The sequence below is a fragment of the Panulirus ornatus genome, chromosome 42 (genome assembly GCF_036320965.1).
Source record: "Panulirus ornatus isolate Po-2019 chromosome 42, ASM3632096v1, whole genome shotgun sequence".
NCBI classification, from domain to species: domain Eukaryota; kingdom Metazoa; phylum Arthropoda; class Malacostraca; order Decapoda; family Palinuridae; genus Panulirus; species Panulirus ornatus.
In genome coordinates, this window is record NC_092265.1 from 23,621,630 (window position 1) to 23,637,721 (window position 16,092).

Here is a 16,092-nt window from a genome sequence, read left to right on the forward strand (position 1 = left end):
AATGTGGAGAGGGATGTTAAGATGGGTTTGTTGTTAAGAGGGTTTTGTACAAGGATGTATTGGAGGAAGGTGTTCAGTGCTTTGTTGATATCCGTTGCCACAACAGTGTTCAGGATGGGGGTTGTCATTGGTTTAAGCCATCCATGAAGTTTGCATGCATACACTTGCATGAATAATCACTACACTATGTGTGCACCTTGCATTAAGCATGTACTTATGCATTGTATTGTATTTACTTTCTATGCTATTGTTGCATCATTTTGAATTTTTTTTATTGTACATAAAGAGTTTGAAAAATGTGTTGAAAATCATTACTGAGGATGAATTCTACTCCAGAATGCTACTGTAACACTGTTACTTGGAACACATTTAGTGTCTGCCTTGTTGGATAAACAGTTTTCTAGCATGTGACATTTAGAGTAGTAGCTCCTACTGATATGCTCACATGTGCTACATGAAGAGGAATAGAAGAGCTACTAAAAGTCAGATGAAATAGGGAGTAAGAGCTGCACTTCTGCATAGGAGAGAGATGTTCTATCAGTCGGTATCTCTGATACCCATTCCTTTTGGAAATTCCCTCAAGGGTGGTGGCCATGGCAAAAGAGTCTTCATAACTGTTGAACTTCAGTGCTGTTTCTTAGCCTTTAATGCCTCACCCTTAACAGGCAACTCCAGTGCAGTGTTTTCAGAGGTTCTTATGTAATGTCCCTACCAACTGTTTCTACCAAAGGTGTCTAACTGACGTTCCTCCTAATTTTCCAACCAACTACTTCTACCTAATGCTCCTACCTATTACTTTACCAAATGTTTCTGCCTAATGCTTCCGTCTGACATTCCTACCTACTACTTATGTCTGTTGCTTTTACTATTTTGCCAAAAGGAAGGGTTAGCACAAACCACTCACAATAGAAAAATTAAGAGTTATAAGGAATGAGTTGTGTAAGTCAAGCATTGCCAAGTGTTATATGTGACAAGGAGGGATCTATGTTTGTGGACAGAATGCCAGCAGTCCACATGTGGGTGAGGCAGAGAGAAGAGACAGCTACCTGGGTAAAAGGAGTGCAACTTAATAACCACTGAATTGCTGGCTCATTATGGAGCCATCACTAACCCTCCCAGGTACCCAGGCGAGTAATACCAGTGATATACATCCCTGGTCACTGGTCGGTGGCTGCCTGGCAAATACCTACTCACCATAACATGAGATGTTGCATTGTAGCATGGAAGTGTATTATGATATTTTGTCTCTCATGAGTAATTGTTATATTACCTTTTGTTTTTCATAACTCAGTGTAGTATTTAAGACTGTAACTTCTTACATGATGATATAGATTCTGTTTAAATTTTCAGACCCTGCACGTGTGACGTATACACCAACAGTGCAGTACCTTCCCTTCAGACAACAAGGTATTATTAAATGTTTTATCAAAAGTAACCCTCCCATCCAGTTTGTTACGTGGATCAAGGATAAGCGACTCTTTGATGCAGAAAATGAAAGCACTGTCGTCCTGCTAAATAACGGATCTTTACTTATTACTAAGGTTTGTTGATGTCACATCTAAAATTTGTATGTTGATCTTATATTTTCCTCATTTATTGGTTTAAGGAATGTCAGGACTGAGATATTTTTCTTCATTATATCCATTTCTATAATCCTTGTGTACCACCAGACCAATGGTTCTTTAGCTGTTAGTGGTGCTTGGTTTGAATGCGTGAGTGGGTAATGTTGCTGATGAGGATGTAAATGGGGAGCATGGGGTACCTGCAGTGAATGAAAGAGCTTGTGGAGTTTTTTGATGAATAATGCCTTGTGATTTTGAATACCTTGTTTAAGACTTTTGTAAATATATTCACATGTATAAATGGTGTTGAAAATCAATAGAATTAATAGATTATGCACTGATTGGTATATGCTTAGAGGAGAGACTTTTAGATATGGATTTATTGAGAGGGGCAACTGATGGGATGTCTGATCAAGTGTTAGTGGTGGTGGAAGTGAGTTTATAGTGGCTTATGATACAGCACATCAGTGCTTGCAGTGTTGGAGTAAACAAAATGAAAAGACACCTCACTGACTGCATAATAGATTAGATTTTAGAAATCTTTCTCACTTTTAAACATTACTTAAAATGTGCATTATGTTACTTATTTACAAAGTCGTCTTTGAAATAGGTTAACCAGTCCCACCAAGGTCGCTACAGCTGCACACCTTATAACCGCCACACCACAGCTGGATCATCAGGTGACATGGAGGTGAGTTATAATTGTCAATTGTCTACAGGTTGAGACTAAAACCTTTTTTCAAATCTGTTTACAAAGTTACCTATTTTTGGATAATGACAGTATAGACATTACTGATATTATCTTTTAGATGAACTGAACAGTAAAGTTTCATCCCTCTAATGCTATGTGTTAGGTCCTAGTTCGTGACCCACCAGTGTTTGCTCCCCGACCTCAGCCCCAATATCATGGCCAAGTAGGTGAGGAAGTAACGCTTGTCTGTGGGGGCCAAGGATCACCCAAGCCGGAAGTCACATGGAAAAGGGTATGTATTGTTTAAGATTGTTGGTTCATATTTGTTTTTGTCATCTTGTTGTATGTATACCTGTGTTCATGTATTTGTGTGAGTATATTTTTGTACTGGCATTCCCTGCAAAAGATTTTCCCATATAATATGATTAAGATATTAGGGAACTGATGATTAAGATAATTGAGTTAAGTCTAACATCAAAACTGAACATTTTTCTGCTTCTTTGCTAGACTTAATTACTTGTATTGTAGAAGGGTGTATTCAAAAATGATGAAATGAATTTCTACAAAAATATGTATATGGTGCATATTACAGAAACAATACTGTACAAACACTTACCAAAGACAGGAAAAAAAAGAGGATGGGCATTCTTTTGGAACTGAAACGAAATGTTTTAAGATGTTCTCACAAACACCCGTGAAAGAATGAAAACCTTGCATAATCTCTCTGGGAAGATACAAAATAGTAAGGAGAAACAGAGATGTAGTGGGATAGGATTGTAGGATTGCCTTCCTAGTTAGGGACACCATTAAATTTTAGGAAGTATTCATGGATGACTCCTTCAAACAGTATTTACTGTAATGGGTAAATTACAGAATAGAAGTAAGTAGTGGTTCTGATAATTTACAACTTCCCAAGAAGCTACAGTGATCCAAAACAATTGTACAGTGATGGAACAGTCAGGGTGATGAAGGAAGCACCTTGTCACTCCTTCCTTAAAGATGGTAAATTCCTAAAAGTGGAGAATTTCACGTACCAGGAGATCACCATATAACAACACTTTACAGGGTGATAATTTGCAATAGTAACTTTTGAGAATTAGGGACACTCATTTATAATAAGAATAATGACTTGCAATAAGAACAGATTCAAAAGAAAAATATGTATTTTTTTTTCATGTACCGTACAGAATATTCCTTTCCCTTAATAATGGAATATATCAAAATACCTTAATTTATGTTGTTATAATGCATCTTGTAATGATATGAAAGCAAATTGTTTTAGATCCATGTCTTAAGTGCATTGTCTAAATATGATTAGGTTTGTATCCAACTCACCAACAGTGAGCTTTTAAACAGAAGCATTTGTAATCCAGTGCTCACTCTCACCACAGTTATTCTCATTTTACCTGCTGTTTCATGTATATCTAGAGAAAACTATTGAGGAGGAAGCTGCACACCTCGACAAGTGTTTAGTGTGGATCAGATTGGCTTTTTTTCTAAAGAATGCCACTAAGACATTTACTAGCAAAGAAGAAAAAGATTGCTGCAGGGTTTAAGGTTACCAAATGTCCCTTGATACTTCTACTGAGAGGTAATGCTGAAAGATTTTAAGCATAAGCAAGCCTAAGCTTCTGTTCCATTCAGAAAACTCCAGAGCCATGAAGGGCTATGTAGAGTCTGCATTACATGTGATACAGCAATGGTTGTTGTATCAGATAAATTAGGGGATGACAAAGACAGAAAATTATACAACCCCATACCACTGGATTAGCACCTCAAACCCATATCACCACCTTTACCAGTAAGTATCCATTAGATTTCATGTGCATCACTCCACCTTATTTCATTCCAGCAACAGCATAAGCCCTTATCACCACCTTCTACAGTAACTTTTCATGAAATATTATCAAAGTTACTTCATAACAGGGTGTGGTATTTTAGGGGTAAACTAAGTTTTTTTAGGTACAGTATATATGTAAATGTTAGATTGGGAAAATTTATAATAGTCTTGTCATTTTTTTTCTAGCTTCATTTCTTTATAATAGACTTGAAAATTTTGTAGTACAACTTGATCATCATTTCTTTATAATGGCCTAGCTAAGGTGAATAATAGCTGTTGTCTGTGATTAAAGTTTCAATATGAAAGTGATAATATCCCTAACACAAAACTTCAGTCAAACACTGTTTTCTCACAAAATTATGTAAATGTTCATAGCCAAGCTCATACACCATGAATAGTTAAGTTTACATATGAATTTTGAGAGAAGTCTGATCAACCATTTGTTGAAATATGTCGTGTGTTGCCTATTGACAGTATACGTATTATTATTATTATACTTTGTCGCTGTCTCCCGCGTTTGCGAGGTAGCGCAAGGAAACAGACGAAAGAAATGGCCCAACCCCCCCCATACACATGTATATACATACGTCCACACACGCAAATATACATACCTACACAGCTTTCCATAGCTTACCCCAGACGCTTCACATGCCTTGATTCAATCCACTGACAGCACGTCAACCCCGGTATACCACATCGCTCCAATTCACTCTATTCCTTGCCCTCCTTTCACCCTCCTGCATGTTCAGGCCCCGATCACACAAAATCTTTTTCACTCCATCTTTCCACCTCCAATTTCGTCTCCCTTTTCTCCTTGTTCCCTCCACCTCCGACACATATATCCTCTTGGTCAATCTTTCCTCACTCATCCTCTCCATGTGCCCAAACCACTTCAAAACACCCTCTTCTGCTCTCTCAACCACGCTCTTTTTATTTCCACGCATCTCTCTTACCCTTAGGTTACTCACTCGATCAAACCACCTCACACCACACATTGTCCTCAAACATCTCATTTCCAGCACATCCATCCTCCTGCGCACAACTCTATCCATAGCCCACGCCTCGCAACCATACAACATTGTTGGAACCACTATTCCTTCAAACATACCCATTTTTGCTTTCCGAGATAATGTTCTCGACTTCCACACATTCTTCAAGGCCCCCAGAATTTTCGCCCCCTCCCCCACCCTATGATCCACTTCCGCTTCCATGGTTCCATCCGCTGCCAGATCCACTCCCAGATATCTAAAACACTTCACTTCCTCCAGTTTTTCTCCATTCAAACTCACCTCCCAATTGACTTGACCCTCAACCCTACTGTACCTAATAACCTTGCTCTTATTCACATTTACTCTTAACTTTCTTCTTCCACACACTTTACCAAACTCAGTCACCAGCTTCTGCAGTTTCTCACATGAATCAGCCACCAGCGCTGTATCATCAGCGAACAACAACTGACTCACTTCCCAAGCTCTCTCATCCCCAACAGACTTCATACTTGCCCCTCTTTCCAAAACTCTTGCATTTACCTCCCTAACAACCCCATCCATAAACAAATTAAACAACCATGGAGACATCACACACCCCTGCCGCAAACCTACATTCACTGAGAACCAATCACTTTCCTCTCTTCCTACACGTACACATGCCTTACATCCTCGATAAAAACTTTTCACTGCTTCTAACAACTTGCCTCCCACACCATATATTCTTAATACCTTCCACAGAGCATCTCTATCAACTCTATCATATGCCTTCTCCAGATCCATAAATGCTACATACAAATCCATTTGCTTTTCTAAGTATTTCTCACATACATTCTTCAAAGCAAACACCTGATCCACACATCCTCTACCACTTCTGAAACCACACTGCTCTTTCCCAATCTGATGCTCTGTACATGCCTTCACCCTCTCAATCAATACCCTCCCATATAATTTACCAGGAATACTCAACAAACTTATACCTCTGTAATTTGAGCACTCACTCTTATCCCCTTTGCCTTTGTACAATGGCACTATGCACGCATTCCGCCAATCCTCAGGCACCTCACCATGAGTCATACATACATTAAATAACCTTACCAACCAGTCAACAATACAGTCACCCCCTTTTTTAATAAATTCCACTGCAATACCATCCAAACCTGCTGCCTTGCCGGCTTTCATCTTCCGCAAAGCTTTCACTACCTCTTCTCTGTTTACCAAATCATTTTCCCTAACCCTCTCACTTTGCACACCACCTCGACCAAAACACCCTATATCTGCCACTCTATCATCAAACACATTCAACAAACCTTCAAAATACTCACTCCATCTCCTTCTCACATCACCACTACTTGTTATCACCTCCCCATTTGCGCCCTTCACTGAAGTTCCCATTTGCTCCCTTGTCTTACGCACTTTATTTACCTCCTTCCAGAACATCTTTTTATTCTCCCTAAAATTTAATGATACTCTCTCACCCCAACTCTCATTTGCCCTTTTTTTCACCTCTTGCACCTTTCTCTTGACCTCCTGTCTCTTTCTTTTATACATCTCCCACTCAATTGCATTTTTTCCCTGCAGAAATCGTCCAAATGCCTCTCTCTTCTCTTTCACTAATACTCTTACTTCTTCATCCCACCACTCACTACCCTTTCTAATCAACCCACCTCCCACTCTTCTCATGCCACAAGCATCTTTTGCGCAATCCATCACTGATTCCCTAAACACATCCCATTCCTCCCCCACTCCCCTTACTTCCATTGTTCTCACCTTTTTCCATTCTGTACTCAGTCTCTCCTGGTACTTCCTCACACAGGTCTCCTCAAGCTCACTTACTCTCGCCACCCTCTTCACCCTAACATTCACTCTTCTTTTCTGAAAACCCATACAAATCTTCACCTTAGCCTCCACAAGATAATGATCAGACATCCCTCCAGTTGCAACTCTCAGCACATTAACATCCAAAAGTCTCTCTTTCGCACGCCTGTCAATTAACACGTAATCCAATAATGCTCTCTGGCCATCTCTCCTACTTACATTAGTATACTTATGTATATCTCGCTTTTTGAACCAGGTATTCCCAATCATCAGTCCTTTTTCAGCACATAAATCTACAAGCTCTTCACCATTTTCATTTACAACACTGAACACCCCATGTATACCAATTATTCCCTCAACTGCCACATTACTCACCTTTGCATTCAAATCACCCATCACTATAACCCGGTCTCGTGCATCAAAACCACTAACACACTCATTCAGCTGCTCCCAAAACACTTGCCTCTCTTGATCTTTCTTCTCATGCCCAGGTGCATATGCACCAATAATCACCCACCTCTCTCCATCAACTTTCAGTTTTACCCATATTAATCGAGAATTTACTTTCTTACACTCTATCACATACTCCCACAACTCCTGTTTCAGGAGTATTGCTACTCCTTCCCTTGCTCTTGTCCTCTCACTAACCCCTGACTTTACTCCCCAGACATTCCCAAACCACTCTTCCCCTTTACCCTTGAGCTTCGTTTCACTCAGAGCCAAAACATCCAGGTTCCTTTCCTCAAACATACTACCTATCTCTCAGTATACGTATAGTTACCTATATCTGTATAGTTACTACCACACAACTTACTATACTTTTTTATATTGTTTGCATTCATCGTTTCATTATGTAGCATATTTAATTCATCCAGGACTTTGTTATTGTACAAGTTTCTAGTTTAATTTATTGTTATGACATCTCTGCTCTAACTCTGTATCTTTCAGATAGCTGTCAATATTGTTAAATTGGTTTAGAAACTAGAAGGTTGTGATGTAGCTCTTCATATTCTTCTTTTCCATGGTGGGCAGCTCTGTAGCTTCTAACCTCTTCCTGTAACTTGGCTTTCTTATATCAGATACCATCTTCGTTTTCCTTTTGTGGACCTTCTCACTCATACATTATATATCTTAAAGGGAATTGATCAAACAGATTTTGATCATCTTATCCAGGCACTTAGATGTGGTTCTGGTATTAACCAGTAAAAAATTGGGCCCCTTGACAGTTCTTCTGTGGTGTTCTGATGAGAGCTCGGATATGGAGATGAACTCTCAGTCCCCTGTGATGACATATTCATGCACAATGATTTTTGCAAAATTGCTGCAATATCAAGGACTTTTTCACTGAATCCTCTGGAGCTTGTCAAAGTCCTTTTTGTAACTTGATGCAATCCTTATCATTTCCTACCTCTCTCATGCCCTTAACATCATCTGCAAATACATTCAACTTTGAAACCACTCTTACTAAGAAACCTCTCAGAGAAATCATGAATAGCAACTGACTTAAAACAGCAATGTAGCATGCGACTGCTAATCCCAGCCCACTTAAGAAAGGCTCCTATGACATTTATTCTCTCTTCCCCCCAAAGAAGAGCTGGTTAATCAAAGAAGTCTCATACAAGCCTACTTGAAAAAATTTCTTTGTAACTCCCCTTCAGTAAGGGACAGTATCATACACCTTTTGTAATTCCAATAGGAAATAATCTACCTGTAAATCTCATTTTGCCTTTCACTTTTATAGTTTCTCTTTGAAAGTAATCATGTTTAATTTGTGTTTATTGCTTCCAGCCTTTTATAGATCATACTCATCAGTGCAACTTCCCCATTTCTTTTCTTAAAGATGGGGACAACATGTGCTGTTTTCCAGTCTCTTGGCACTGACCCTCTTCCAATGGTTTATTTGATAATGTTTCAAATGGACTGTTAAATGTTTCTGCACACTCTTTGAGCACACATGGAGAGAATTCAGTGGGATTTTATGCCTTTTGTTGATCAAATTTATTCCATGGTCTACTCATTGTCTTTAACAGTTTCAGTGCTTTCCTATTTCTTCTACCCATCCCATCACACTGGAATGTCTTTTATGTGTGTGTGTAAGGATTATGACAGGTTAATTCATGTAGTTCTGACATAATAGTAATATTTGAATTGATAGGGAATTTTGATTTATTTTAGACAACTTGCAGATCATGCTTTTACTATTTTTGTTTAGTGTCCATCACTGAATGGCTTACAAAGTACCTGGATTAAATTCTTTGAAAAAGAATCATTGCTGTTTTCGTTTTTTAAATATAGGAAGTTTTACATCTAATTATAGATGTATGGATGTGAGATTTCACTCTAACATGAATAAACCCAGGTGTGCTTTGTGTTCACAGCGAGATAACCTGAACCTACCACGAGATCGAACCCAAATTGTGGGTGGCAACCTTACCATTCGAAATCTTCGAAAAAGTGATCATGCATACTATGAGTGCATAGTTAGCAATGAAATTGCAACTTTAGTAACAGCAACTCAACTGCTAGTGGAGGGCACCACACCACATCCACCTTACAACATCTCAGCTGAAACCCAAGAGTTTAGCATAAAGCTCTCTTGGCTGCCAGGATACCCTGGGGGAAAGGACTGGGAACAGCAGTACACAATATGGTAAGGTTATGCTTGCGATTATGTTAACAGGAACTTTGGAATAGTGTCTATGTCTCTCAAAATTTTCATGCTTTTTTTTTTCAATTTATCTTTTTAGGGCTCAATTTTATTCAATGATTTTATGAGATATATGCTTTAGGAAGGTGACATACAGGTATTAGAAATCCTTAGAGTAACACTAACGAGGGAATTTCCCATATGTTGTACAAGGCGACTAAAGGGGGCAGAAGCAGGGGGCTGGAAACTGTCCCCTTCTTGTATTTCAGTTTCTAAAAGAGAAAACAGAGAATTAGTCTGTCTGGGAGTGCTTATCCTCTTCAAAGGCTCAGATTAGGGTGTCTGAATGGGTGTGGATGTAACCAAAATGAGAAGAGACTGATAGTATGTTTGAGGAAAGAAACGTAGATGTTCTGGCTGTGAGTGAAACGAAGCTCAAGGGTAAAGGGTAAGAATGGTTTGGAAATGTGTTGGAAATGAAGTCTGGGGTTCCTGAGAGAACAAGAGCTAAGGAAGGAGTAGCACTACTCCTGAAGCAGGAGTTGTGGGAGTGTGTAATAAAGTGTAAGAAAGAAAATTCTAGATTGATCAGCGTAAAACTGAAAGTGGATGGCAAGAGATGAAGGATTATTGTCACTTATGCACCTAACCCTGAGAAGAAAGATCATGAGAGGCAAGTGTTTTGGAAGCAGTTGAGTGAGTGTGTCAGCAGTTTTGGTGTAAGAGACAAGGTATTGGTGATGGGTTATTCAGATGCAGAGGTAAGTAATGTGGCAGTTGAGGGGATAATCAGTATGCATGGGGAATTCAGTGTTATGAATGGAAATGGTGAAGAGCCTGTGCAGTTGTGTGCTGAAAAAAGACTGGTGATTGGGAATCCTTGGTAAAAAAAGAGATATACACAAGTATATGTACATGAGTAGGAGAGATGGTCAACAGCCATTATTATATTTCATAGTAATTGATAGGCATATGAAAGACACTTTTGGATGTAAATGTGCTGAGAGGGGCAGCTGGTGGGATGTTTAATTACTATCTTGTGGAGGTAAGGGTGAATATTTGTAGAGGTTTTAGAAAAAGAGGAAACAATATCAGGGAAAACAGAGTAAGTGAGCTTGGAAAGGGGACTTGTGTGAAGAAATACCAGGAGAGATTGAGTGTAGAATGACAAAAGGTGAGAGCAAATAAAGTGAGAGAAGTGGGTGAGGAATGGGAGTTATTTAGGGAAGTATTGGTGGCACTTACAAGAGATGCATGAGAAAGGGTAGTATGTGGTGGGATGAAGAAATAAAGTTGCTGGTGAAAGAGGAAAGAGAGGCGTTTAGTTGGTACTCACAGGAAGGAGTGCATATAACCGGAAGATGTATAAGAGAAAGCAGGAGAATGTCAAGAGGAAGGTGCAGGGGTTGAAAAACAGGCAGATGAGAATTGAGGTGAGAGAATATCATTAAACTTTAGGGAGAATAAAAAGATATTTTGGAAGGAGGTAAATAATGTGCAAAAGACAAGAAAAGAACAAATAGGAACACTGGTCAACTGGCTGAAGGGTAATTGATAACATTCAGTGATGAAGTGAGATGGAGTGAATATTTTGAAGGATTGTTAAATGTGTTTAATGATAGAGTGGCAGATGTAGTGTTTTGGTTGGGAAGGTATGTAAAGTAAGAGAGTCATGGAGAGCAATTTGGTTAAGAGAGAGGGGTGATGACAGCCTTGCATGACATGAAATCTGGGAAGGCAGTTAGAATAGATGGTATTGCAGTTAATTGGTTGGTAAGGATATTCAGTGTATGTAGGGCTCAATGTGAAGTGCCTGAGGACTGGTAGAGTGCATGTATAATGCTATTGTATAAAGGCTACCTCGCAACCGCGGGAGACAGCGACGAGGTATAAAAAAAAAAAAAAAAAAAAATAAAGGCAAAGGGGATAAATGTGAGTTTTCAAACTACAGAGGTATAAGTTTGTTCAGTATGCTAGGTAAGTTGTATGGAAGGGTTTCGACTGAGAGGGTGAAGGCATGTACAGAGGGTCAGATTGAGCAGGAACAGTGTGGTTTCAGAAGTGGTAGAGGATGTGTGGATCAGATGTTTACTTTGAAAAATGTGTATGAGAAATATGTAGAAAAACAATCGGATTTGTATGTGGCATTTATGGATCTGTAGAGGGCATATGACAGGGTTGATAGAGATGCTTTGTGGAAGTAAGAATATATGGTGTAAGGCATGTGTATCAGTAGGAAGAGAGGAGAGTGAATGGTTCCCAGCAAAGGTTGGTCTGCAGCAGAGATGTGTGATGTCACCATGGTTGTTCATTTTGTTTTGGATGGGATGATGGGAGAGTTAAATGCAAGAGTCTTGAAGAGAGGGGTGAGCATGCAGTCTGTTAGGGATGAGAGGGCCTGGAAGGTGAGTCTGTCATTGTTCGCTGATGATACAGCACTGATGGCTGATTCAAGTGAGAAACTGCAGAAGCTGGTGACTGAGTTTGGAATAGTGTGTGAATGGAGAAAGTTGAGAGAGAATGTGAATAAAAGCAAGGTTATTAGGTTTAGCAGGGTTGAGGGACAAGTTAGTTGGGATGTAACTCTGATTGGAGGAAAATTGGAGAAAGTGATGTATTTCAGATATCTGGGAGTGGGTGAGGAGTAAGAGGTATTTAGGGGAGCAGTACTGGCATGTATGGGAGATGCATATGGCATGCAAAAGGTGGGAGATGGGCAGATTAGAAAGAGTAGTGAGTGGTGTGATGAAGAAGTAAAGTTGCTTGTGAAAGAAAAAATGAGAGGCATGTGGCCTATACTTACTGGAAAGGAGTGCAAATGATTGGAGATGAATAGAAAAAGCTGTAGTGGGTCAAGAGGATGGGCAGGGGTTGAAAAAGAGAGCAAATTAGAGTTTGGGTGAGTGAGGACCAGTAAACTTTAGTTAGAGGAGGATATTTTGGAAGCAGGTTAATAATGTCCAAAAACAAGAGAAAATAGGAACATTGGTGAAGGGGGCAAAAGGGGAAGTGGTAACAGGTAGTGATGAGTGAGGAGGAGATGGAGTGAGTATTTTGAAGAGTTCTTGAATGTGTTTGATGATGTGGTAGCAAATGTAGGATGATTTGGTTGGGGTGGTGTGCAAAATGAGAGTCATGGGGAGTGGTTCAGTGAAGAGGGAAGAGGTGGGAAAAGCCTTGTGTATGATTAATGTGGCAAGACAGCTGGAGTGGATGATATTGCAGATGATTTTATAAAGAAACGGGATGACTGTGTTGTTGATTGGTTAGTAAGGATTTTCAATATGTGTAAGATCATGGTGAAGTGCCTGATGATTAGCAGAATGCATGTATAGTGCCTTTTTTTGTAAAGGCAAGGGTGATAAATTTGAGTGTTCAGTCTGCAGAGGTATAAATTTGTTGAATTTGCATGGTAAGTTGTTTGGGAGGGTATTGATTGAAGAGTATAGGCATGTACAGAGCATCAGATTGGGGAGGAGTAGTGTGGTTTCAAAAGAGGTAGAGGATGTGTGGATCAAGTGTTTGCTTGAAAGAATGTGAGAAATACTTGTAGAAGCTGATGGATTTGCATGTTATTTATGGATCTGCAAAAAGCATATGCTAGGGTTGATAGAGATGCCTTGTGGAAGGTCTTAAGAATTTGTGGTATAGGAGGAAAGCTGCTAGAAGCAGTGAGACATTTTTATGTAGGGCATAAGACATGAGTATGAGTAAGAAGAGAGGAAAGTGAATGGTTCCAAGTGAGGGTAGATCTGCAGCAGGATAGGGTGCTGAGGGAGGCAAAGGAAAGAATTTTGGAGAAAGCAACAAGTATGCAATCTATAGGGGATGAAAGGACCTGGGAAGTGAGTCAATTGTTGTTTGCTGATGATACAACACTGTTGGCAGATTTTAGTGATAAACTGCATAGAGTTGATAGAGATGCTCTGTGGAAGGTATTAAGAATATATGGTGTGGGAGGCAAGTTGTTAGAAGCAGTGAAAAGTTTCTATCTAGAATGTAAGGCATGTGTATGAGTAGGAAGAGAGGAAAGTGATTGGTTCTCAGTGAATGTCGGTTTGCGGCAGCGGTGCGTGATGTCTCTATGGTTGTTTAACTTGTTTATGGATGGGGTTGTTAGGGATGTGAATGTAAGAGTTTTGGAGAGAGGTGCAAGTATGCAGTCTGTTGTGGATGAGAGAGCTTGGGAAGTGAGCCAGTTGTTGTTCGCTGATGATACGGTGCTGATGGCTGATTCAGGTGAGAAACTGCAGAAGCTGGTGACTGAGTTTGGTAAAGGGTGTGAAAGAAGAAAGCTGAGAGTAAATGTGAAAAAGAGCAAGGTTATTAGCTACAGTAGGGTTGAGGGACAAGGCAATTGGGAGGTAAGTTTGAATGGAGAAAAACTGGAGGAAGTGAAGTGTTTTAGATATCTGGGAGTGGATCTGGCAGTAGATGGAACCATGGAAGCAGAAGTGAGTCACAGGGTGGGGGAAGGGATGAAAGTTCTGGGAGCATTGAAAAAGTGTGGAAGGCAAGAACATTATCTTGGAAAGCAGAAATAGCTATGTTTGAAGGAATAGTGGTTCCAACAATGTTATATGGTTGCAAGGTGTGGGCTATAGATAGGGTTGTGTGGAGGAGAGTGGATGTGTTGGAAATGAGATGTTTGAGGACAATATGTGGTGTAAGGTGGTTTGATCGAGTAAGTAATGAAAGGGTAAGAGTGATGTGTGGTTATATAAAGAGTGTGGTTGAGAAACCAGAAGAGGGTGTATTGAAATTGTTTGGTCACATGGAGAGAATGAGTGAGGAAAGATTGACCAAGAGGATATATGTGTCAGAGGTGGAGGGGACGAGGAGAAGTGGGAGACCAAATTGGAGGTGGAAGGATGGAGTGAAATACATTTTGAGCAGTCGGGGCCTGAACATGCAGGAGGGTGAAACACGTGCAAGGAATAGAATGCAATGGAACAATGTGGTATACTGGGGTTGACATGCTGTCAATGGATTGAACCAGGGCATGTGAAGCGTTTAGGGTAAACCATGGAAAGTTCTGTGGGGCCTGGATGTGGAAAGAGAGCTGTGGTTTCGGTGCATTATACATGACAGCTAGAGACTGAGTGTGAACGAATGTGGCCTTTGTTGTCTTTTCCTAGCGGTACCTCACGTGAGTGTAGGGGTGAGGGGGTTGTCATTTCATGTGTGGCGGGTTGGCGATGGGAATGAATAAAGGCAGCAAGTGTGAATTGTGTACACTCAGTCTCTAGCTGTCATATATAATGCACTGAAACCACAGCTCCCTTTCCACATCCAGGCCCCACAAAACCTTCCATGGTTTACCCCAGACGCTTCACACGCCTTGGTTCAATCCAATGACAGCACGTTGACCCTGGTATACCGCATTGATCCAATTCACTCTGTTCCTTTACTCCTTTCACCCTCCTGCGTGTTCAGGCCCCCTATCACTCAAAATCTTTTTCACTCCATCTTTCCACCTCCAATTTGGTCTCCCACTTCTCCTCATTCCTTCCACCTCCGACACATATATCCTCTTTGTCAATCTTTCCTCACTCATTCTCTCCATGTGACCAAACCATTTCAAACCATCCTCTTCTTCTCACTCAACCACACTGATTTTATTACCACATATCTCTCTTACCCTTTCATTACTTACTCGATCAAACCATCTCACACCACATATTGTCCTCAAATATCTCATTTCCAACACATCCACCCTTCTCCGCCTATCTCTATCTATAGCCCACGCATCGCAACCATATAACATTGTTAGAACCACTATTCCTTCAAACATACCCATTTTTGCTTTCTGAGATAATGTTCTCGCCTTCCACACACGCCGTCTACCGCGTTAGTGAGGTAGCGCAAGGAAACAGACAAGGAATGGCCCAAACCACCCTCATACAATGTATGTACATAAACACCCACTCACATACATATACATACATATACATTTCTATGTATACATACATATACATACTCAGACATATACATATATACACATGTACATAACCATATTTGCTGCCTTCATCCATTCCTGTTGCCACCCTGCCACATATGATTTCTCATGATCTCATTATCTAATCTATGTGGTTAAATATAACTATTGTGTTTGGTGTAAGGAATATGTAGAGATTCTTTCCATCTGGCTCTCATTTTTACGCCTGATCAGTCAAAGTACATACTGCTTACTCACACATAGTTTGATATGCTGATATGAACATTCACTAACCAGAGATTTGGAGATACATCTGCTATATATAATGATGAAGATAGGCTTTGTATCATTTCTTTTGGAAGATAATGTCACAGATTATCTGCAGTTCAAGCAAGTAAAGTTTACATAGTTTATGTAAGCATTTCAGTGTAGGATGGTTATTATTTGTCAAAATGTAATGTTTCTTGTATTTTAGAAAGGTACTGAAAACAGTGAAATGAGCTTGTTTTTCAAAATATTGGCTAAAACACACAATTACTAGCCTAGTATAATTATTGTGTGAAATTTGATTTCCTTATTTTTCATGAGCATTGATAGTAATGTATGATCC

The 16,092-nt window shown here is 39.8% G+C and overlaps 1 protein-coding gene across 12 annotated transcripts in view; it reads left to right on the forward strand.

Moving 5' to 3' along the window:
• LOC139761978 (protein turtle homolog B-like) overlaps positions 1-16,092 on the forward strand; it is a 514,207-nt gene that overhangs the window by 210,465 nt on the left and 287,650 nt on the right. For all 12 annotated transcript variants that reach the window (XM_071686726.1, XM_071686724.1, XM_071686729.1 and 9 more), the window contains exons 11-14: positions 1,351-1,541; positions 2,173-2,253; positions 2,417-2,545; positions 9,276-9,547. In XM_071686726.1, coding sequence (XP_071542827.1) covers positions 1,351-1,541; positions 2,173-2,253; positions 2,417-2,545; positions 9,276-9,547 — 673 coding nt within the window. The remainder of the gene's footprint in view (positions 1-1,350; positions 1,542-2,172; positions 2,254-2,416; positions 2,546-9,275; positions 9,548-16,092) is intronic.